Below are 23424 nucleotides of genomic sequence, written 5' to 3'. Positions count from 1 at the left end.
TATGTTCTCACTTGCAGTATTGCAAAATAACAAAATAACGTTCTCGGTTCCTTACCAAATCCCCTTCCAGATTTAGAACCACATATGTCGCACTGCCATGCATCCTTTTGGGGGAAATTAAAAAACCCATGTCAGATTATGTATATGTCAAAAGTAAAAATAAATTAAAAGGGCAGAGCATGGTGCAGACAAAAAATAGTAATCCAAGTAAATTCAATTTTCAGACATTGAAATAATTAATAGAAAATTTAAATAACAAGCGAAGTGACTTGCCATATATGCCTAAGGGAAAACACCAAGTGCATGATGCCCAACATTATTATACAAAGACAAGCACCACCGTTCTTTTGCTCGAGGAGAGTAATACTCGGCCACAAATTTTCTCCAATAGGCCACAAATTCACTGGAACGAGACAAAAAAAAAAAAAAGAAGAAGGAATCTTTATCAATTAGAGATCATGGAAGTAAAACAAGAATGCGAGATGAGACTGATTTATTTATTTATTTTGAAGGTTGTGAAGAACACACCATTTTCCATCATGGATTGCAACTGCTTGATTGCATCCTGATTGCAAATACCCATCTTCAACTGAAACAAAGACAAATCTGCAACTGGGTTCTTGAAAAGTGTGACCTTTAACACTAGCACAGAAACCTTGTATAGAGTATAAACATTCTGAAGAAGACTGTGGGGAGCCAAAAAACCAAAATCATAATAAGAACAACTGTCTTACCATATGGGGTAGTTTGTAAAAGCATGCATCTCATAGTTGTTTCGCTTTAAGGAAAGAAGCAAATGTTCAATTCCTTCAATGTATGAATATCCACTTGTCATGCAAGTTTTAAGGCCTGTGATGGAAACACACATGAAACTAAAATATCGACAATCTGGAATTGATCTGAAATGACTTGATCTATGAACAAAAATATCAACATCAGCATTTTGCGGTTCTTAAAAGTCAGATTTTCAATGTATTATATTAAACTAAAATAGTATCATGTAATGACTAATACTAAGATATCAGCTCTAGCAACAAAATGTTAGACCAACCTTCTAAATCAACATCCCTTCCGTCCTTAAAAACTTTTCTCGCTAGCTCCATCTGGAAGAGAAAAACATTATTAAGAACGATGTTATGAAAGTGGAAACTACTTAACCATTTTATGCAGAAGATACAAGAAATTCGAAAGCAAGTAGTGAAAAGCGAGAATTCAATTTCTATGATTTCTCAGCAACCAAAGATACTTGAGCCCTTAAATAATCATTGCTTTGCCTTAGATCTTCAATAATTTTGATGTCTTCGTCCATTTTTTCTGATTTTTCGGCTGTGTATCCATCAAATCTTTATTTAGCCTTTGTATGGAACTTACGACTTCTTCCCTTTCTGGAAAACTTTTGGAAGGATCTGACATCTGTTACAAAAAGCCAATGCCGGCATTCCAAAAAGTAATTATTTACATTATCAAAAAGCCATTATATTGTTAACATAACTGATATCCCTTGAATGCTTGACCTGTACCTGAGAAGCACTGGAAAGGACATTAGCCGCTAAAGACTTCCTGCTTGTTTCAAGAGCAGCCTCAATTTCATTCTTTTCCATCTAACAATAATGAGAACAATGGGTTATAGTAGAGTACATTTTAGAGGTAAATATCACAAATTCACAACTAAAAAATATAAGTCTTTTAAATTATGACCTCCCCATAGTATAACTACAAACAGAATGATTCTTTTTATCTCACGGTGAGCAAAAGAATGCTTCAGTTACAATGATGAAATATATATAATATAAACTCACTTTGTCTCTATCCAGCTTTAATATTTTAAGCTCCTCCTGAAAGGACTTGTTCAATTTCTGTTCCTTTGACATTTAAGTGTAGAATCAAATAAGAAAGGAGGGTTAAAAAGCATGGTTCCTTATCAAGAATTACCTCTCGGAGAGCTTCAAGTTTCCATGAACAATAGCCGGAACTTTCTGCAGAAGGTTTACTTCTGCAAAGACATCAAACAGCGCATGTAAGTAGCCAGAGCGGACAGCACCAACTATTGCAGATCTCAATATCTCAATATCTCAACAAATTTGTAGAAACTTATCAGTAATTTTAAGTTAATTAAGAACAGATCTCGATATCTCAACAAATTAAAAAATGAATGAAGTTAATTAGTATTATTTTTATTTTTCTGTGAAATTAGCAGCAGCAACAAGGAAGGGACAGGGCTAGGGCTAGGGATAATGAAATCAGAATAGAATCACAATGGAAGGGGTTAGGGATATGGACGAGAAGGAGGCGGAGGCTTACCTGAACTAACGACGACGAGAAGAGATGATGACAACCTCCGGCGAGGAGAGAAGAAGCAGCGACGAGAGCAGCACGGAAGGAGCTCGTAAGACAAGAGCACGGCGGAGAGAGGTCGTACGACGATGGCAACAAAGGGAGCAAACACGATGAGGGCGACGGAGGGAGCTCATGCGATGCGAGCCGCGGCGGCGGTGACAGCTGAGGACGTCACATCTTCAACGGAGAGAGAAGGCAGGGAGCAAGGAAAACGTGAAAAATTGAAATGAACCTGGGAGTTTCGGGAACCTGGGAGTTGGAGGACTACAGCATTCAAAAACTAGGCGTGAATGGCGAGTGAATGGAGTTAATCTTCAACTAGGGTTTTCAATATTTCCGACGGATTTCATTTAAATTACAGACGGATTTTTCGTCTATAATAATTTAATAAAATGCACGTTTTGTCTATTTAATTACAGACAGAAAATTCGTCTGTAACCATTTCACAGAAAAAAATTAATTTTTTCGACGGAATTATAGACGGATTCTCTTTTCCGTCTGTAATTTATGCTAATCTATTTTTTTTGTTTTCCGACAAAAAAATTCCTCTGAAATTTCGTCTGTATTTCAGTGGGATAAAATTCGTCGGAAATATCCGTCTGTAATAACTAATTTTCTAGTAGTGGCAGAACTTGGAGACGCTGGTGTTGGGCGAACGGGAGGGCCTTCGAGTACAACAAACCAGGAGGAACGGCGAATGACCACGATGAACTAGGTGGCGACGGAGAGACCAACGGCAGCGCGATAAAGGCTAGGGTTTTCAAGGAAGAATGTGAGGAGCTTTGAGACCTCTGCCGCTTTGCAGGAACTTGAAAGGGAAGAGAGATTCAGTTAGTGGTTTCTCAATTTAAAAACCCTTTTTCTTTTTTTCTTTTTTAAATATCAAACAATGTTGTTCAGAGTAAATCAGTCAGATTTCGATTCTGTTCGGTTCAACTGGTCGGTTCAACAATTCTAAAACAATTTTTTTATAGACAAATTTTTTCTATTAGACCAAATTAGTAATTCAGTCGGTTTTTAGTTGAATTGGTTTAACCAGTCGGTCTAATTCGATTTTTAAAACCATAACGGTTCTGCTACGCTACCAACAACATTTTTGCCAACTTCTGCCAACTCTTATTTATAACTGTGTTTAATGGAAGTATCTTCGTGGATGTGTCTAATAAAAATGTCTTTTTTATGGCTGTGTTTAATAGAAGTGTTTTTATAGATATATTTTATGTATGTGTCTCTTTATATATATGTTTAAAATATAATAATTAATTATTGTTGGCAATAAGTTGTCAAATAATATATTGATACCCTATACTTTTCCAAACCATAATCGTAACTCATTCGTCCACTTATATAAATATTGAAAATTCAAATTTTATTTTGTATATATAATAATGTATTACTATCGACAGATTTTTAAATAAAATTCTAATCTACAATAAATTAATCTATTAATTAGACTAAAAGATAGCATGAAAAAAATGCGATCTAAACATGCAAAGATGTCAAAAAACAACAATTGACAAGAAATAAAATGTCTTTTTATGCTATTTTAATTAAGAGAATGTACGTAAAGTGCTATTTAATTAGGTGGGAGAAAGGAACAAAGAATAGTTTAAGTGAATATTTTTATATACAATTATTACCCGAAATCGACAATGGAAGTGGATTGTTGACATATTTAAACACTACTTTAATTAACTTTTCCAGTGGAATAGTATAACATAATTCATGTCTTTTTCTTGCATGTGAAACGTTGGTAGGGTCATCGTGCAATATGCATGGTTTATTTAGTCTCTATTTTATTATTATTATTATTATTTACAGCTTGGTTACTCTCATTGATATTAATATTATTCCTCCTAATTCAGTCTTATTGGTTAGATTTACTATCTTATTAATCTTGACAACTCTCGAAATCCTTTCAATAATAACCACCACTTGTCAGTAAATAAGTATAGGATAGATTAAGGACAAATTATACTAGCTTTGTTTGAATTAATTTAATTGATGTTACACAAGATAGGAATAAAACACACAATTTTCTACTTACAAAAATTAGAGGAACAACAATATCCACTTACAATAAGTATTAACACTAACACAACAATACTCAATAGCAGCGGAAAAATCACATAAACCAAAAATTAGAGACAAGCTAACACACCAAGAATTTTAATGTGAAAAACCTCCTCAATGAGAGAAGTAAAAACCACGAGTCACCAAGGCTAGGAAATAACTTCACTATGATGAAAAATAGGGTACAAGAGAGTCACAAATTACTGCACAAAACGTGCATACAACAAGCCAAACAATCCAAGTTTCAAAACAAGAACAAGAAGATGAAAATACCACAAAAACAGAGCTACTGTGCGTGGTCAATATTTTCAGCTACAGACATCGAATCGAAGATCCGAACGGTGAAATAAAAAAACAAATGTGTAGAACACACTGTCCAAATTTGAGTTCGATCCAACGGTTAACGAATCTGCAGTGACCAATTTACAGAGACAACTTTGTGTATGTGCGAAAATAACTTTCTCTCTTCTTTTCTCTCTAGTGTTTGGTGTTCTCCTTTCAAAATGACCTCTCTCTCTCTCAACCCTAACTCACTTCAGCCACTTCAACTATTCATGGGTTTGGATACTAGCATTTGGGCTTTTTCTCCACATAGGAAGGGAGCCCAAAAACCCAACAAATCTCTCCCCTTCACGACTATGTGGAGGTAACCGCCAATCCGGCGATTAAGCAACAAACTTCAAATTTCCACCTTGGTAATGCCTTGATCATCATATCAAAACCATTCTCATCAATATGAACCTTTTCAAGTTCCAACAACTCAGCATCCAAAACATCACGTATCCAATGATACCTCACATCAATATGTTTGGATTGAGAATGAAAACTAGAATTTTTACCAAGATGTATAGCACTTTGACTATCACAAAACACATACCTCTCTTGAGTAGACCCGAGTTCCTTTAAGAATTTCTTCATCCAAAGCATCTCCTTGCACACTTCGGTAATGGCAATAAACTCGGCCTCGGTAGTAGACAAAGCAACACATTTTTGTAATCTTGATTGCCAGGACACAGCTCCACCCGCAAAGTTGATCAAGAAGCCTGAAATGGACCTTATAGAATCAATATCTCCTGCCATGTCTGAGTCAGTGTAACTAACTAGAATAGGCTTATCACTTCCATAACACAACTTCATGTTAGAAGTACCACGAAGATATCTCATTATCCATTTTACAGCATTCCAATGCTCTCTTCCTGGGTTTGAAACAAAACGGCTAACACAACCAACAGCATGAGCTATATCCGGTCTTGTGCACACCATAGCATACATTAAACTACCCACGGCTGATGCATATGGAACTTTTTCCATGTCTTTCTTCTCTTCATCACTTGATAGACTTTGCTTGCAACTCAATTTGAAGTGTGTAGCAAGAGGAGTACTGACGGCCTTTGCTTTCTCTATTTGAAACTTGTGCAACATTGTCTCTATGTATTTCTCCTGTGACAACCAATGTTTCTTCTCTTTTCTATCACGCTCGATTCTTATAACAAGAATCTCCTTTGCCGGCCCAAGGTCCTTCATTGAAAATGACATTGCAAGTTGCTTCTTTAACATATCAATCTTAGAAGCATTCTGACCAACAATAAGCATGTCATCAACATATATCAAAAGGATAATAAAATCATTACTAGCAAATTGTTTAACAAATACACAGAAGTAGTATTCTTGTAGCCTTGTTCTGCCATAACAGACTCGAACTTCTTGTACCATTATCTTGGAGCTTGCTTCAAGCCATACAAGCTCTTCTTCAGTTTGCAAACATGATCCTCTTTTCCCTTTACCATGAAACCTTCAGGTTGTTTCATGTAAATTTCATCCTTAAGATTGCCATGAAGGAAAGCAGTTTTCACATCCATCTGCTCTATCTCTAAATCAAGACTTGCAGCCAAACTCAAAACAATCCTAATAGAAAATCTTCTCACAACCGGTGAAAAGATTTCATTATAGTCAACTCCCTTTTTCTTCCTGTAGCCCTTGACCACCAATCTAGCCTTGTACCTTGGACACTGAGAATTTTCTTCATGCTTCAACCTATAAACCCACCTGTTCTGCAAAGTTTTCTTCCCTTTTGGCAACTTCACAAGCTCAAATGTTTGATTATCATACAAGAATTTCATTTCATCTTGCATTGCATCAAACCATTTCTTTTTGTCGTTGCCTTCCATAGCTTTCACATAGCATTTAGGTTCTCTCCCATTAGTCAAGATCACATATTCATCAGTAAATGTCACATACTCATTAGAAGGATACCTCATTGAAGGTCGTCGCTCTCTAGTAGACCTCCTAGGATGGAAACCTGGTGGATCTTCAGGTAGCTCAGGTTAATTATCAGCGTCATCATCAACTGGAGCATCAATTGGATCTCCCATCTCCTAGTCATCAGGAACCAAAGGCTCATTTTGCTGCATATGCTCCTGATCTTGATTCTTTGCTAGTTCTGATGAAGGAAGAGGCTGAACTGGATCTACATCAGTCAAGTCACTGCTCTCTTGTGATTGACTTTTCTCTGCCTTATCAATGTCTTTAATGGTCTGGTCTTCAACAAACTCTACATCACGGCTCCTTACAAGCTTCTTTTCAACTAGATCATAAAGCCTGTAACCAAATTCATCTTGACCATACCCAATAAAAATGCACTGCCTTGTCTTCACATCCAACTTGGACCTCTCATCCTGTGGAACATGAATAAATGTTTTGCATCCAAAGACTCTCAAGTGACCATACGAGACATCTTTGTCCGACCAAACATGATCTGGAACATCATTGTCCAAAGCAATTGTAGGACTCAAATTAATCACATGAGCCGCTGTAAGTAGTGCTTCACCCCAAAAGATTTTAGGTAGCTTAGCTTCAGTAAGCATACACCTAACTCTTTCAATCAACGTTCTATTCATCCTTTCTGCCAAACCATTCAACTGAGGTGTTTTAGGAGGTGTATTTTTATGCCTAATGCCTTGCTGCTTGCAATACACATCAAATGGTCCACAATACTCACCACCATTATCAGTGCGAATACATTTAAGCTTTTTACCTGTTTGCCTCTCAACCAAAGCTTGAAATTGTTTAAACTTTTCCAAAGCTTGGTTCTTTGTTTTCAAAGCATAATTCCAAAGCTTTCTTGAATGATCATCAATAAAAGTAATAAAGTAAATAGCTCCACTAAAAGACCGTACCTTCAAAGGACCACAAATATCGGAGTGCACCAATTTCAAGAAGTCTGATTTTCTTGAAGGTTGATGCTTCTTGAAGGATAATCTTCTTTGTTTGCCAGCCATGCAATGAGAACATTTCTTCAACTCTGCATTCTTCAAACCTGAAAGAGCATCCTTTCGAGCCAAATAGCTAAGTCCTTTTTCACTAATATGACCAAATCTTCTGTGCCACAAGCTACAAACTTCTTTATTTTCAACCGCATTCAAATTATCTTTTGCAATCATGGCATGCATCACATACAAACTTGAAGTACCTTTTTCTCGAGCCACCACTAAGTTGCCTTTAGTAAGCTTCCATTGTCCAAAGCCGAAAGTATTTACAAAGCCTTCATTATCAAGCCTTTTAACGGAAACCAAATTCAAGCGAACATCTGGAGCGTGTCTAACATCTTTGAGTAGCAGCTTCATTCCCATATTAGTCTCAAGACAAACATCTCCTACACCAATAACCTTGGCCAAGCCATCATTACCCATCTTAAGTACTCCAAAATTACCTGGAGTATAAGAAGTGAAGAACTCCTTCTTCGGTGTAACATGTATTGAGGCACCACTATCAATTACCCAGCTGAACTCATCATCAGAAACAAGATTGACCTTGTACTCATAATCAGAAATATCAACAGTAAGAAGATCATCTGAAATAGAAGATACACGATCATTACCACTATCATCCTTCTTTTCTTGCTTATCTTTGTTTTTCTTTTTCCAAAGATAGCAATATTTTTTAACGTGACCCGTTTTGTGATAATAGTGACACTCAACAATCTTGTATCTTCCCTTGGATTTGCTCCTGCTTTTACCTCTACCCTTTTGAACTCTATTCTGATTTCTCTCCCTGGTTTCAGTGACTAACATTTCAGAGTGTGACGAAGAATTCTGCGTCTTTCTTATCATCTCTTCATTTAAAATGCCACCTTTAACAAGTTGCATGCTCACTTTACCTTTCGGAACAGAATTAGTAAGAGAGATACGAAATGTCTCCCAAAAATCTGGTAGAGTATTTAGCAACCACAATTCTTGAACCTCATCTTCAAACTTGATTCCCATGCTTGACAACTGATCCAGAACTCCTTGAAATTCATTCAAGTGATCTAATACTTGTGACCCCTCCTTGTATCTCAAATTCATCAACATATTCAACAAGTACAATTTATTATTGCCAGACTTGGAAGTATACAAGGATTCAATTTGATTCCACAAAGCCCTAGCATGAGTTTCGTTAGCAATGTGATTATAAACATAATCATTCACCCATTGCCTAATAAAATCACAAATTTGTTGGTGTTCAAACTCCCATTCTTCATCTGTTCGTTTTAGATTCTGATTTTTGTGTAGAAAATACGGATAAATATAGATTTTGACAAACAACAAATCTTTCATTTTGCCCTTCCATAGATGGTAATTAGTGCCATTCAAACTTATCATTCTAGTAGAATTATTTGCCTCCATCTTTCAAGCAAGTTATAACCAAATACCCAAAACTGAGCTCTGATGCCAATTGATAGGAATAAAACACACAATTCTCTACTTGCAAGAATCAGAGGAGCAACAATATCCACTCACAACAAGTATTAACACCAGCACAATAATACCCAATAGCAGCGGAAAAATCACATAAACCAGAAATTAGAGACAAGCTAACACACCAAGATTTTTAACGTGGAAAACCTCCTCAATCAGAGAAGTAAAAATCACGAGTCACCAAGACCAGGAAATAGCTTCACTATGATGAAAAATAGGGTACAAGAGAGTCACAAATTATTGCACAAAACGTGCATACAACAAGCCAAACAATCCAAGTTTCAAAACTTTCAAAAAACAAGAACAAGAAGATGAAAATACCACAAAAATATAGCTACTGTGCGTGGCTAATATCTCTAGCTACAGACATTGAATCGAAGATCCGAACGGTGAAATCAAAGAACCAGATGTGTAGAACACACTATCCAAATTTGAGTTCGATCCAACGGTTAATGAATCTGCAGCGATCAATTTACAGAGACAGCTTTATGTATGTGCGAAAATAACTTTCTCTCTTCTTTTCTCTCTAGTGTTTGGTGTTCTCTTTTCAAAATGACCTCTCTCTCTCTCTCTCAACCCTAACTCACCTCAGCCACTTCAACTATTCATGAGTTTGGATACTAGCATTTGGACTTTTTCTCTACATAAAAAAGGAGCCCAAAAATCCAATAACACATGCGCGTATAACTATTTTTGTGTCTCTATTAATAATTTAATGACATCTCCCAAAATTTGGTTGATATTAACTCGATATTTATATATTTGATAGTATGTGATAGTAATATAAACACTCTTCTCTCTCTCTATATATATATATATATATATTATTGCTGGCTTAGGGTTCAGAATGGAACAGGTGAACATACACTGAGGATTGCATATCAAACAAAATATTTAATTTATTTGTGAATGAAAAGCTAAGGGTATAAAAATTTTGGGTGATGTAGTGTAGGGTACTACATAATATTTCTTAAATCTTATGTGTGGGTCGCGTCTAAGCCATTATTAAAGGTTTACAATTATAGCCTGACTTTAGAAAGAGAAAATTTTCCTAATCTGGAAAAAAGAAAGGGACTAAAAAAGGAGCTAATATATATTATGATAAAGCAAATTTAATTTATCTTATACAATAAAAGACATATGTGGTCAACAAATTAAAGTCCCTAATTAAAAAACTCATCATATATAAACGTTATAATAATCAATCAATGGTGCGTTACCCTCCCCATCAATTACAAACAATATTTTTTTCATAAAGAAATAAGTTAGCTAGATAGAGAAATCTAAATTATTAAAATTTAATAAACTGATAAATAGAATGATTTTGGTTTTTAAGAAAAGAGTTTTATAATTTGAATCCTCTAACTTTATATGAGTAAATTTAACCCAAATTTTCTTTAAATAAATCATAGTAGACATATAATACAGAGAATTATGAAATTGTAATATACTTAATTTGGAGTTTATTACCTCACAAAGTCTTGAATGCTAAGAAAGCTGCACCAGTCACTTTTAATTCACAGGATTGAAAGTGGAATGAAGTAGAAATATATAAAGAAACAAATCATCCACTTTTTGCTTTTGAGGATTGAATGCATTATTATAGTTTATTACCCTTCTTTGTTTGGGTATATAGTAGCTTTTGAGGACGGAAAGATATCATAAAATCCAAGGTTGCAAGAATGTATATGGAAGGATTTCACTAGAAGCTCATTGCCATGTGTTATGACTATTGAATCATGATTCATGTGAATTAATAAAATAAATATGATATATTTACACACGTTTGTATATGAGTAGAAGAAATTTATATTTTTATTCCTAAATCATGTCTCGTTTAGACGTGCTGCAATTAAAATAAGTAATGCAAAATTCTCATTTATCTCATTTGCAAATAAGATAAGTGCATATAAATATTTTTAAGTATTTTATTTGCACACAAGATAAATAACTAAAAATTATTATTTATTCTGATGTAAATGAGATAAAGTTGAATGATACCAAAAAAAGAGTGTTTATATTGTCGTTGGAATTTAAAAAGTTTGAATTTAAATTGTATTCATTTGATTTTATTTTATTTTCCATCCAATTCAAATATTTCAAACTATTATTTGATATAACACATTGTTATTAGTTGTATTTATATACATGAAGTGTAAATAGAATTAGTTAGTTTTAGTTAATAGTTAGTTCTCTCATGTTCGATAGTGCATATATATATATATCTTCTAATATAGTAGATTAAGAATTAATTTATTGCGAATTTGAGCATTATTTTAAAGATTTGTTATTGGTTAATGAGTTGCTATATCTATAAGGTGAAATTCAAACTTTCAATACTTGCTTAAGCAAATAAGTGAGTTAACTATTAAATCAAGTCGGTAGTATTACAGTTTTATATGCTATCTTTTTTAATTGAGTAAAGTGACAGCTAAATTCTTGAAGATTTTGACTTCGTTAATTGATCCTCCATGATATCAAACGATGGACACGTTATATCATTTTTCTATCAATTTATTACGTAATACTTAACGATGGTACTTATATGTACTGTTAACTACTATAACGTGTCTATTTACGAAAGTGTCATTTTTAGAATAAAATTTTATCTGTTTTGATAATATTCGTGATAAATAAAAAGCAATTGATAAAGTATATAGAAACTCAAAAAAATAATAAATATTTCATTATTCAAAATTACATCATTTTCATATTTATGTGACAGCAACGAAACACATACCATTGTAGGTAACGAAATACATTAACAACTCCATTTCATTTTGCATTATTCATTGACGGAAGGACATACATGTATGTCTACTATTTTCTATCATAAAAAACTTAATTCGTACTTTTTTTTTCAAGAACTAATTAGTCTTAAGTTAAAATTTTCAAAGATCTAATGGTTACTTTACTCTTTTTAATTACAACATAAAAGTTCAATTGTTGAAGAAATTAAAGGTAGTTGTAGTTGGTACAAGTCAAAAGATAAATGAGTTGAATTTGTTGAGAGAGTATAGCACCCACACCAAATGAAGACATGAAAGGTCTCATTCTGTAGTTGCATGCGTATGCACTACCTACTGTGCATGGACCACGTACGTTGAATTTTTCATCCTTAACCACTCACTCATTTGCCAATTGCCAACGCTCCAATTTCACTTTTAGTTATATATAGAGTTACAAGAAAAATTAACATGACTCTCTTTCAAAGGACACATATGATGGAGCACCGAAAATAACGGATACTTGTCTAATATATAACATGAAAACTCAAGTGAAGTCGACTTCACGTGAAGTTGATATTTGAGAAGCGTTAGATAAAAATTTAGTCAAATCAGTCAAATTATTTGACGAATCTCAAGTATCAACTTCACATGAAGTCGACTGCACCTGAGTTCTACCAATATATAATTGGAATTTAATATCATTGCTTTATTATTTATATAGTTATCTAATGTTCTTTTTTCTTTTTCTTTTTCTTTTTTTTGTGGGGCGGGTATAGTAAATGATGTTATTAGCTAGGTATGTAAGGTCTTCAATGTTGGATTAAAACCTTGATTATATAAGCCTAAACAATTAGTTACCAGTTAAGAATGTTCGTTTTTGTCATTAACTATATATTACATTTAAGTCACTAAAATCTAGGCTTTTTAGTTTTGGTACAACTTTTATAGGTCTTTCCTTTAATAACATAATGATATTTGACTACTATCCTCTGTCACCCAACATCCAATCTCTTACAGAATATTGTCTTGGCCTTCAAATGTGCCACAAATTAAAATTTTACTCAATTAAGGTTGACCAGTTTTACTGTTTTATCACAAATTAAATTACACATGAGACGCTTACATTTCTTTCACTCATCAGTTTGCATTGTATACTATAGTTTCTTCTCCATCTCTCTTTTCTAATTGTTCTGGATAATAAATCCAAAATATTTAAATAATAATGTAATTTGTACTACAATATTTTCCGTGACTCTCACTTCTAAATTTCCAATAAGTGAATAGTTCGTGTCATGTACAATCAAATAGAACTTTCATAATTTCACATCAATTTTTATTTTAAATTTTAATTATAGCATCATTCAATTCATATATAACTATTGATACTACAAGAAAAATAACTTTTAGTAGTGTTTATTTTATTTTTAGTGACAATAAAAATAGTTGCTAAGTATTAGCACAAAAATTCGACAGTACAGATAGTTCAATTTGACCATAATCGTTTGATCTAAAGGTGAGTTGACAATATTTAAGTCGAAATGTCAAAGCAGGTAGGTTGTTCGACGAGAATGTAGGTTGAAATATTACAAACAAGGGTTTGACTTATCCTAAAAGGAGTTAAGTCGGTAATTTCTAAAAATTGAAATGAGATAATTGCACTAAGACATTATCCATAAGCACTTTATAGAATGTGAAGCTTGAAGACCAAGGTAAGAGAAGGCGTGGGACGTCAAACTCGGGAGTCAAGATTCTTCATGGTCAAGGCAGTGTCGTGGCCTGAGAAATAGGAGGAAGCTAGACCATAGGAAGAGAAAAATACTTTACAAATCTATCCTTGTGGTTTATAAATAGAAGAAAAGCAGAAGTGAAAACGGGGCTTCAAATTGAACACTACAACATCACACAAAACTCTACAAAATTCAAAGTCACGCTGACACCAAAAAGATCTATAGAGTGCAAGTGCATGTGAGTGTCTGGAGTCAATTTTCTTTTGTTCATTTTATCTTCATTATTTTAACTTTCTCTTTTATTTAATTTTATCGTTTTTAATTTCTTTTTAGATATTTTAATTTATTTCGTTCATTTATTTTAAACTTCAATTTGCTTGTTATTTTAGTTACAATTTTTATTTATTCCATTTCTTTTCCTTATTGTTATTCTACTTTACATTGTTTATTTTGATTCTTTTCTTTCAAGCATTTTATTTCTAGGCTTTTACTTGCTTTATTTATTTTCTTACTTTGTAATTTATCACAAATATTTTGACATAAACAGTTTCGATACCTACGCTAAGTAATTCGCGAGTCGAGCCTATTCTTTTTCAGAAGAGTCGTATCTGCTAGCTCCCCAAATTGAGATCTTGATACAAGTTTGATTCGACGCTCTGTCGAGGTTACAAAAAATCAAGTGTAACAGTAATGTAGAATATGTCCACCACCTATTTCTTGGTTGCAGCTTTGCTTGGCAGGTATGATGTGCTTGGTTATCTTATGTTGGAATGCAGTGGGTTTGCCCAAGTGCAGTAAAAGACCACTTCCAGAGTTGGACTGAGAGCTCAAGTACAAAACAGGAGTGCAAGAGATGGATGGTGTGTTTATGCGCGATCATCTGGAACTTATGGTTGGAACGGAACCGAAGGATTTTTCAGAACAAAGGAAAAAGAGTTGAGGAGATTATCAACATGTCTGCGCTGAGCTACAAGGAGTGGTTAGGTGTTGACCCTTTCAGTTGTTGATGGCAATGCCGGAGATGACAAAGGGATATCTACAGCTTTGATTGTTGGTTTTTTTAATTTAGTTTTTTTTTTAGTTACTAGTTTTTCTATGCTGCTGGTCCCTATGCTCCACCTGTTGTGTCGAGCTTTAATTCAAAAAAAAAACATATTTAATTTACCGGTAATTATACATTAATCGTTTTATATTTTATCACTAAATTATTTTAGCGACAACTATAACAATTGTCGTAAAAACTTTGTGCGGCCATTAAAAGTAATACTAGAATTATAATGATATTCATTTTTAGTTGTTATTCCTATTATTATTAAAAAATCTATAATTTTAATTAAGTATATTCAATCTTTTTAGTATAGAAGGCAACAACCCATTTTTTCTTCTGAAGTTTTAAAATTATTTTTGATGATGATGATTATTATTATTATTATTGTGGACAATCAGATCCGAGCTTAAAAATTATAAATATTCAATTCGATTTGATCTAATGTTTTAAGTGCGAATCAAATTAAGATTTTATCTATATTTAATTTAAATCGATATTCTTTTCATATTCAATTCGATTTGAGTATACCCTATTTTTTGGGAGAAAAAAAAATCCTAGCAGTTAAGTGAAAAACACCAAAATATTCCGTTTTAAACAAACATAAATATTATGTAAATAGCACTATTTTGAAAGATACACGAGGTCAAAACAACAAATAATCGATATCTGCCTGTAAAATGGTTCGATGCACGCTGTGTACACAAAGATGAGAAGCACTCCAAAATATTCACGCTGTTTTTAATTTTTATTATCATCCAAAAGGAGGCTAAAAATTTTTGTTATGGAAGAGAGAGGTGTGCAATCCAAATCTGTTGAGGTGCATGTGATTTTATTTTGATATGAGATTAAGTAATCGCAGGTCGGATTACTTTGTAAATTAAATTTTAAAAATTTTTTAACATTAAATTGGAGGGTTCGATTTGTTTGTTATAATTTAAAAAAAAAAATTTACAAATTGGAGGATCCAATTTGTTTGTTGTGATTTTAAAAAAAAATTCATAAATCGGAGAGTCCGATTTATGTTACTAATAAATCGCATGGTCCAATTTTTATTCCTAAAATAATCGGAGGGTCCGATTTCCATATTTTAAATAAAAAAGTTCCACATTTGAGAATAACATCTTTAACATCTATACTTCTAAAAAACACAATTTCCACCCCAATATCAAAAATAATTTGCGCCAAAAAGATAGCCCGTTAGCCACCCGTCATGAATCTTTTCCAGTTTTCCCTAGTCTAAGAAGTAAAAAGCAAAATAAGAAATTTAAAAATAGAAATCTAAACTGAAGAGGTCAGCCACAAATATGGCCACGTTTCTGAAATTTCATAAATCACAATTCGGTACTAGTAGCCAAATACCACCCACATATTTTATCCAAAGCAGGAATGAATAATCCTTTTAATATATTTAAACAAGAGAAATCTTTACAAACTATAGGAAAACTTTTAAGTATCCCGCTACTTCGATATTTTAGTAATTCTTAACCGTTGATTTTATAAAAAATATATATAATATACATAATTAAAATCAACAGTTAAAAATTATTGAAATACCAGTATATCGGTATACTTGAAAACTTTCCTAAACTATATATACTTCGAAAAAAATTAAAGAGAAATAAAAACTTAAAAATGAAGAATGTAAATATGTAATCCAATATTCCACCCTGAATTCTTTTAAATGAAAAGAATTCACACTTGATTTCATGTTTGACCCTAAAAAACTTCAAGCCTTCAACTCTTTCTTTTTTCTTTTTCTTGGTATCTTACCTCATAGAAAGGTTTTAGTGGAGACCACATGTCTGTCCTATGGAGAACAAAGTATCCCACAGAGATTTTCCACCCTTTTTTACACTTACACACTACTTGTCCTTTTCACTCAACTCCCTAACACTTCTTTGTCTATTCTTGCATATTAAAGCTGCTAAATATTACTAGTTTACTACCCCTTCAACCTCTTCCTTTTTTTTTCTTTTTCTACTCCCCCTGCTTCTTGTTTTTCCAGCTATATATATATATATCATGTTCTTCCCCTGCAAGAAATAGAAATTTACATCAACAATAGAAAGACTTTTACATGCAATTAGGTTGAATGAGATGCAAGTGTACAATTATAAGTATGATGCAATTCATATGAACAAATACTATGTACTTTGAGAACTAGAGCTGTGAAAATAATCATTCAAGATTGAGAGAAATTAAAAATTAAAGATGTTTGGAATTTGAGCTTTATGTTGAACGTTCTCTTTCTCACTTTGGGACATGTGAACAGTCTTTATACTTCTTTTTGGTCTGTTATTTTCTTTCTTCTTTTTTTTTTTTGGTTTTAGAAAAAGAATAAAACCCTGCCATTGCTTTGTGAGGTTGTCCCCATTTCATTGTTCCATTAATAATTAGTCAAACTCCAAATCAAAGAGAGACTTTTTTCTTCCAACATTTTCTTTATTTAGTCAAAATTATGTAATAAAGTTAGTATCACACAATTAGAAAGACAGAAATATACTCATCAAAAGAGCTACTAAGTACTAAGCCAATCAATTGAAGTATGAAATTTTACTGGAATCTCACAGAAAATGCATGTAATGGAATGAATAACAATGATCTACACTCTAAGATATATTAAAAAAAAAAAAAAAAAACTGGATTAGATTTAGCTAGGAACATTAAAAAAGTTTTCTAGTTTATTTATGTAAAAAGTGTTCTTAAAACAAAGACTGAACATAAACCATTTTCAACCAGATAACCCTATAAATGCGGTCTCAAGAAGCAGTTGAGTACTGTAGAACAATGATGAATAGTAACTTAATAACAGTCAACCACCCCAAAACTTTTGTTTTATTTTTTCAGGGGACGAATCTTTAAAAACCTACCACACCTCAAGACATTATTATTACATGAACTACTTTTCAGGACTACGGAAAACACTTTTATAGGGGCTACCCCGCAATGATCTTAATTCTTTTATAATGATCAAAATATACCCTATAAACTCTAACCCCAAAAATAAAAGGTGAATTGACCAGAATGTCCTTTCCTCATTCCAACAATGAGTGTCGGTGGGCCGACATCACATATTTCTTTCATCTTTCTTCCCCATACATCATACAACTACAATTTCTTCCCAAGTCCTAACACATTTAATCATACATCTATATCTATAGATTATATGAGCTGACAATATCAGCACTCCTGCTAAAAAGGCTATGGTAGTCAATGAAAATTCAAGTGTAGTAAAACCATAACTAACTTTTCTTTCTTGCAGGAAATTAAAGTTTTAATTTAGGAGACATGAACTATGCTATTAAATTTACCTAGACCATGCTACTCATCACAAAAGAAAACAATTAATTAAATGAAAATGCTAGTGAGCAAGCATGTCCAATTAAAAAGTGGGATTTAGAATAGACGTGTAGTTAAGCAAAGTTGGGGCCATGTTTTATTTATCAAAGACATCTGAATAAAATCAATGTCCATGGTTTTATGTTTATCATTGTTTTAATTAAGATGCCTTCCCTCTTGCTAATTCATTCAATGGGTCCACGGAAAACGCTTTCTTTGAAAGGATGTGTATAAATGATTGAGGGTAACACAAAACAAAACAAATAGATACTCCATACCTTTTTTTCCCTCTTTCATTAATTTTTCTTTATGTTGATTCTTGCAAGTGTTTGTCCATGAATTAGGTCGCTTTTGGGGTAGCTTGCTTGAAAGCAACAGTGGGAGCTATTCTGCAGCTCCTCCTCTGATGCTCCTGGACGAGTTCTCCGGCGAACCAGTCAAGTTTCTCGAAATTACTTTGCTCGCCGATCCGCTTCCCGCCAAACAGCACTGACTCTACATTCTCCTGCTTCAACATCTCCTCCGCCATCCCAATCAACATCTTTACATTCTCAGGACTTGAATCTGTATCCACATTGGGTCCACATCGCCCCATCCTAGACCCGTTTGCCTGTCCTCAATTTTTTAAATTGATTAGAAAATCTTTCAATTTGAAATTAAATACAGTACCCGAATTTAAGTACAAATGAATGAATGAAATACACAGAAAAAACAGTTAAAGACATGTAATAAGACGAGAAACACACATCCATCATTAATCATGAAATTAAAAGCAACCTAACAACTTCTTCTGGTGATTAGAATATGATCGAAATTAGAATAGGCTTTTATTAGTTTACTTAAACAGTTGTATGCTAACACAAGGCTGCAATTAAGGAATGTCCCCCACCCCCACCCTCACCCTTTCTCTTTCTTTTAAGTACTACTGACAAACTTTGAAACTCAATGCTGCTTTAGTGCCTCAGCAATAACAAACAAATGCTATTATTACCCTTTGATCCTAATTCCTACACACAGTGGGTAAAGCAATGTACTCCATATTTCCAAGTTGCAGAAACTGAACACATGGCAAGGGGGAACAAGCATGGTGGCAAGGCTCTTTCTTACCGGACAAAATGCACAACATTAATTGTCCCTATTGTAAAGATATCCTCTTTCCACTCCTAACAAGTCCAAATCCAGCTATCCATCCCATACTCATCAAGTTGCTACTTACAGACAAGGCAAGAGAATCATCCCCCAAATGGAAACCCCACAACACCCTCCTGCTGGTGAGAAATTGACTCTATTTATTATGAGATCAACATCACCCTCATCCTCACCCTCACCCTCATCACCTCTGTGTTTGTGTTCCTAAGCTGAAGCATTCACAATTCACAAATCATCATTCCCTTCCGGCTATGAAATATAATACTACTTTTTTTTTAAATTTGAGAGACATCTTTCACCTGTAAGCAGTTTAATTTCCCTTTCCTATTTAAATTGACACTCCCAACAACAACAAAATTGACCCATGCTCATCCACCCCCTCTCACACACTCACGTGCCAGTGTGCCACCCCCAACCACATAATAAAAACAAAATTCTTATTTTGCAATCAACCACATTTTAAATTCAATCCAACAAAATTCTCATTCATGTCTAGTGTCACGCAAACATCAACATGAACATAATTGTAATTAAGTTGCCACATAACAATATTCATAATTAAAGGAATTAACTTAAAAAATTCTACCTGAATGCGAACATAATTTGTGCTCCGGCCTTGTCCAAAAGCCATGGCAACAGCTTGGTCGACTAGGTCTGCTGAGCCGTCGCCAGAGATTCGGGACACAGGCCGGGCCCAATCCTTGGGCTTCCACTTCCTGACCTCCTCGTAGTCATAACGGGCTTCGAGGAGCTGGCCGGTGCCGAGGGACAGCACGAGGAGGTCCTCCACGCCGCGGACGAAGGGGAACTCCTGTTTGTTGTGGAGCACGTGCGTGATGGCGGCGCCGGTGGGGTTGCTCATGGCCAAACCGCCGTCAACCGCCAAGCAACTGGTCTGGCCATCAACGGACCGCATCTGAAGCGGCTCGAACAGACCCGGTTCAGCCGAAGTGGCCCGGCACACCTCCCAGAGCCGAAAGTCATAGCTGTCGGTTTCTAAGGCGTCAGCACGTGAGAACAAAAACGGCGCCGTACTGGACAAGTCATAGCACGGAACAAGAACCGGCTTCAGCGTGTCCTTCAATGTTAAGCTTCGACCGTTCTCGCCCGTAAACGCTTCCTTAACGGTTTTCTCTAGACCGGAAGTCGCCGAACCGATTGAACCGGAGCTGGAACCGCCGAACAGCCTTCGTAAGAATCCTCGGCGGCCGGAGCATGTTCTGGTTCCGGTGTTAGGGTGGTAGAATCGGCGACCTTGCTCGGCCAGCAGCCTCCAGGTGTCTTCGGCGGCGAAAATCGGACGTTTGTGGTCCTTGGTGGCGAATAGCATAGCGGTGAAGATGCCTCCGACGCCGGCACCGGCGGCGACATCGAAGTAATCGGCGATTGTGGCGTTGGCGTCGCCAGACTTGTTCTTGAGAGCATTTTCAAGGTAGGCTAGGGCTTTACCGGCGAGGATCCCGCGCATGGCTCCGCCGCCGTCGATGGAGAGGATGCATATCTTGCCACGCTGGTTCTTGAGGGAAGATACGGCGTCAATGGTTGCGACGGTTGGCGGTTGAAGAAGTTCCGGTTTGGGATCAATAGAGGTAGGTATGTTCTTGGGGAACCAGAGCTTCTGTTGGTCGTAGCCGAATAGAAACTTGCTCTCCAGAATGGAGAATATTTCGTAGCTTAGCTTATCGGTTTCAATACTCGGCTCCTGCATTTCAACCTCATTACTTGAATCCATTCTTCCGATTCACACACAACAAAGTATTAGTGAAATGTTTACAAAGAGAAGATTGGAAAGCACGTTTGAGAAAGAAAAGAAACAACACAAGAGTGGGCGTGTTGAGCCTCTTCTATGCTGGTGCTACATGTATAAACACTAGTCAAAAGTTGTCACAACTCCTTAGCTGCTGAAAGAAAAAGGGAAAACTCGCCGCTCCTCAAGTCCTCAAAGGCAGCCAACAAACAACCAACCAACAGCAACAAGCACCGAACAAAACCACAAAATGCCAAATCACCACCCCCATATATCTATGCTATCTATGCAGTATGCACCTCCTCTTATATATTCTTTTAGTTTACTTTATTATTATTACCACTTACCATCACTAATGTGCGCTCTTCTATTTTATACATCACTCACTAGTCACTACTGCCCTTTTCTTTCTTTATTATTATTAATTGCTTACCCCTGGTACTAATCACAAATCACAATCGTGTTTTAAAACGTTAAGCTTTCATAACACCTAATTATGTGTTAATATTTTACACTCACCATACCATCTTCATTCCAATGGTTGATGATGTAATAAATAGTCTACTAATGAGAGAGGGTCTCCTAATGTGTGCCATATTGGTCTGAAAGGGTCCCGCCGTAGGAATTACTAATAGGGAGGGTGGAGGGAGGATCACCAATGGGTCACCGACACTTGTAAACCGTCCATCTAGCTGACCACGATCAACGGCGGAGACTGCATCCGCCGATTACTATTCCTTCCGTGATCAACGTTGCGATTTCGGAAATCCTAGGTGGCCTCCATGTTGTCCCCTACGTAGACTTGCGCAATTAGCAATTCCCATTTCAATCAGGAAGAAGGGAGACTCGGTCAAAGACGTTTAAAATGTCTGTAAATAATATTTTATTTTGTTTATTAAATAAATGGTCATTTATTATATTTTTGACACTTGACATAAATTAAAAATGTTATTGTTATTAAAAAATATTATTGTATTTTTGAAATTATTATTTTAATTTTGATATTAATTTTTTAATTTATTTAACGTTTAAATTTTTAACAAAAATTTTATTAGAAAATTATTTTATCTTTTTATTACTTTTTATAAATTTTATAATATTAGTTTATGCTTTTATTTCATTATTATTTTGATATTTTTTATTTTTTACAAATTAACTTCTTATTTATAATTTTTATTCTTTAATAATTCTTTTTTATTTTAAATATATATTTTAATCTATCAATTCTTATTGTTTTTATTTTTAGTCTAACAATTCTTATTCATTTTTTAATTTTTTGAGTGAAATTTATTGTTAAATTAACATAAAAAATAATTTTATATTAATTTAAAAAATTTAATATTATTTAAATTAATATTAGTTAAAATCATTAATTTTGTTCTATTAATTTAGATAACTTAATTATTTCTTTTCTTAAATCTTTTAATTTACTTGTTAATTCAATTTTATTCATACTTTACGTTTTTAATATAACCTACATTTCTTAAAGCACGTTTTTAATTGTTATTAAATAAATAATTTTAGAAAAAATTGTTTTTGTCATTTCTATATGAATGGACTTAAAGAAAAATTTTTTAAGGACTAAAGAGATGAGCCTTTTTTTGCTTTTTAACCTTTTTATGGAAAAATATTCTCCTTATTTTTATTAGTATTATTTAAAAAAAAATGTGTTTAAAGTAGTTGTTAAGAAAATTAGGTATTCATTTCAGCATTTATTTTATTATTATTCTTAATTTTATAACTGTCTAAATATATAGACACCCACTCAAACTATTTCTGTCCACATGAATATTTTTAGTATTGATACCATTCAACAAACTTATGATACGTTAAAAGAATATCAAAAAATATATTTTTGGAAATATTAGGTTAAAGGTATTATATTCAAGTAAAAAAAAATATTTATTACTTGTCAGGTTAAAATATATTCAAAAAAATAAAAAATAAATAATTTGAAGTTGTTTTTACTGTCATCACAAATAAATTAAGATATGTTTGTTTATTATGCATGTTTCTGGAATTCAATTTTTTATTTTCAAAATAATCTCAATTTTAGTCTTTAAAAATTTAAAAATAGATATTTTAATATCTTAAAAAAATAAATACACAAAATTTTTAAAGTTTTATTTTAGTAGATAAATTAGTCTTCAGTTTATTTTTTGATAGAATAATTATCCAAATCAGTCTTTAAAGATTTTAAAAGCAAACATTTTAGTTATCAAGAAAAATTAATACACAGATCAATCCCTAATATTTTTCTCTACCAGACATAACAGTCTTCTATTATTTTTTAACATAATTCACTAACGAAAAATGCAAACTTAACATACTTTTTTTATTAACATAGTTTTTGCACACGTTATAAATAAAATATATATATATATATATATATATATATATATATATATGTCACATAAATGTGTATATTAAGTTAGTCTAATTATGAAGTAAAAATTCAGTAAACTTTTTGAGTTGATCGATAATTTTGGTAATCAAATTGAGATTTAAATAAAAATAGAAGAATAACTTTGATTATATT

At 33.7% G+C, this 23424-nt stretch overlaps 2 protein-coding genes across 2 annotated transcripts; both read right to left on the bottom strand.

Moving 5' to 3' along the window:
• Positions 1 to 282: 282 nt before the first annotated feature.
• Positions 283 to 3659, bottom strand: LOC110266288 (uncharacterized). The gene is made up of 11 exons (XM_088499335.1): positions 3647 to 3659; positions 3020 to 3145; positions 2337 to 2466; positions 1933 to 1993; positions 1800 to 1835; positions 1521 to 1601; positions 1372 to 1413; positions 1052 to 1103; positions 735 to 951; positions 529 to 642; positions 283 to 403 (listed from the first exon to the last, which is right to left on the bottom strand). The coding sequence occupies exons 1-11, from the start codon at positions 3657 to 3659 to the stop codon at positions 283 to 285; spliced, it is 993 nt and encodes a 330-aa protein (XP_088355461.1).
• A 12360-nt stretch (positions 3660 to 16019) lies between these two features.
• On the bottom strand, positions 16020 to 21796 carry PLP6 (PATATIN-like protein 6). The gene is made up of 3 exons (XM_016320094.3): positions 19725 to 21796; positions 18268 to 18599; positions 16020 to 16683 (listed from the first exon to the last, which is right to left on the bottom strand). The coding sequence occupies exons 1-2, from the start codon at positions 20868 to 20870 to the stop codon at positions 18330 to 18332; spliced, it is 1416 nt and encodes a 471-aa protein (XP_016175580.1). The 5' UTR covers positions 20871 to 21796; the 3' UTR covers positions 16020 to 16683; positions 18268 to 18329.
• Positions 21797 to 23424: the final 1628 nt, after the last annotated feature.

The sequence above is a fragment of the Arachis ipaensis genome, chromosome B9, assembly GCF_059453495.1.
Source record: "Arachis ipaensis isolate K30076 ecotype BB chromosome B9, ASM5945349v1, whole genome shotgun sequence".
Classification (NCBI taxonomy): domain Eukaryota; kingdom Viridiplantae; phylum Streptophyta; class Magnoliopsida; order Fabales; family Fabaceae; genus Arachis; species Arachis ipaensis.
Note: the sequence above shows the minus strand (reverse complement) of the source record. Positions and strands in the feature narration are given on the sequence as shown.

Coding starts and splice junctions, on each gene's coding strand:
- LOC110266288 (XM_088499335.1), bottom strand. Junction 1,994..2,336: donor TTCTTCTCTCCTCGCCGGAG/GTTGTCATCATC, acceptor ATGTCTTTGCAG/AAGTAAACCTTCTGCAGAAA. Junction 952..1,051: donor AAGGGATGTTGATTTAGAAG/GTTGGTCTAACA, acceptor CTGACTTTTAAG/AACCGCAAAATGCTGATGTT.
- PLP6 (XM_016320094.3), bottom strand. CDS start 20,870: ATGGATTCAAGTAATGAGGTTGAAATGCAGGAGCCGAGTATTGAAACC. Junction 18,600..19,724: donor CAAATTATGTTCGCATTCAG/GTAGAATTTTTT, acceptor AATTGAGGACAG/GCAAACGGGTCTAGGATGGG.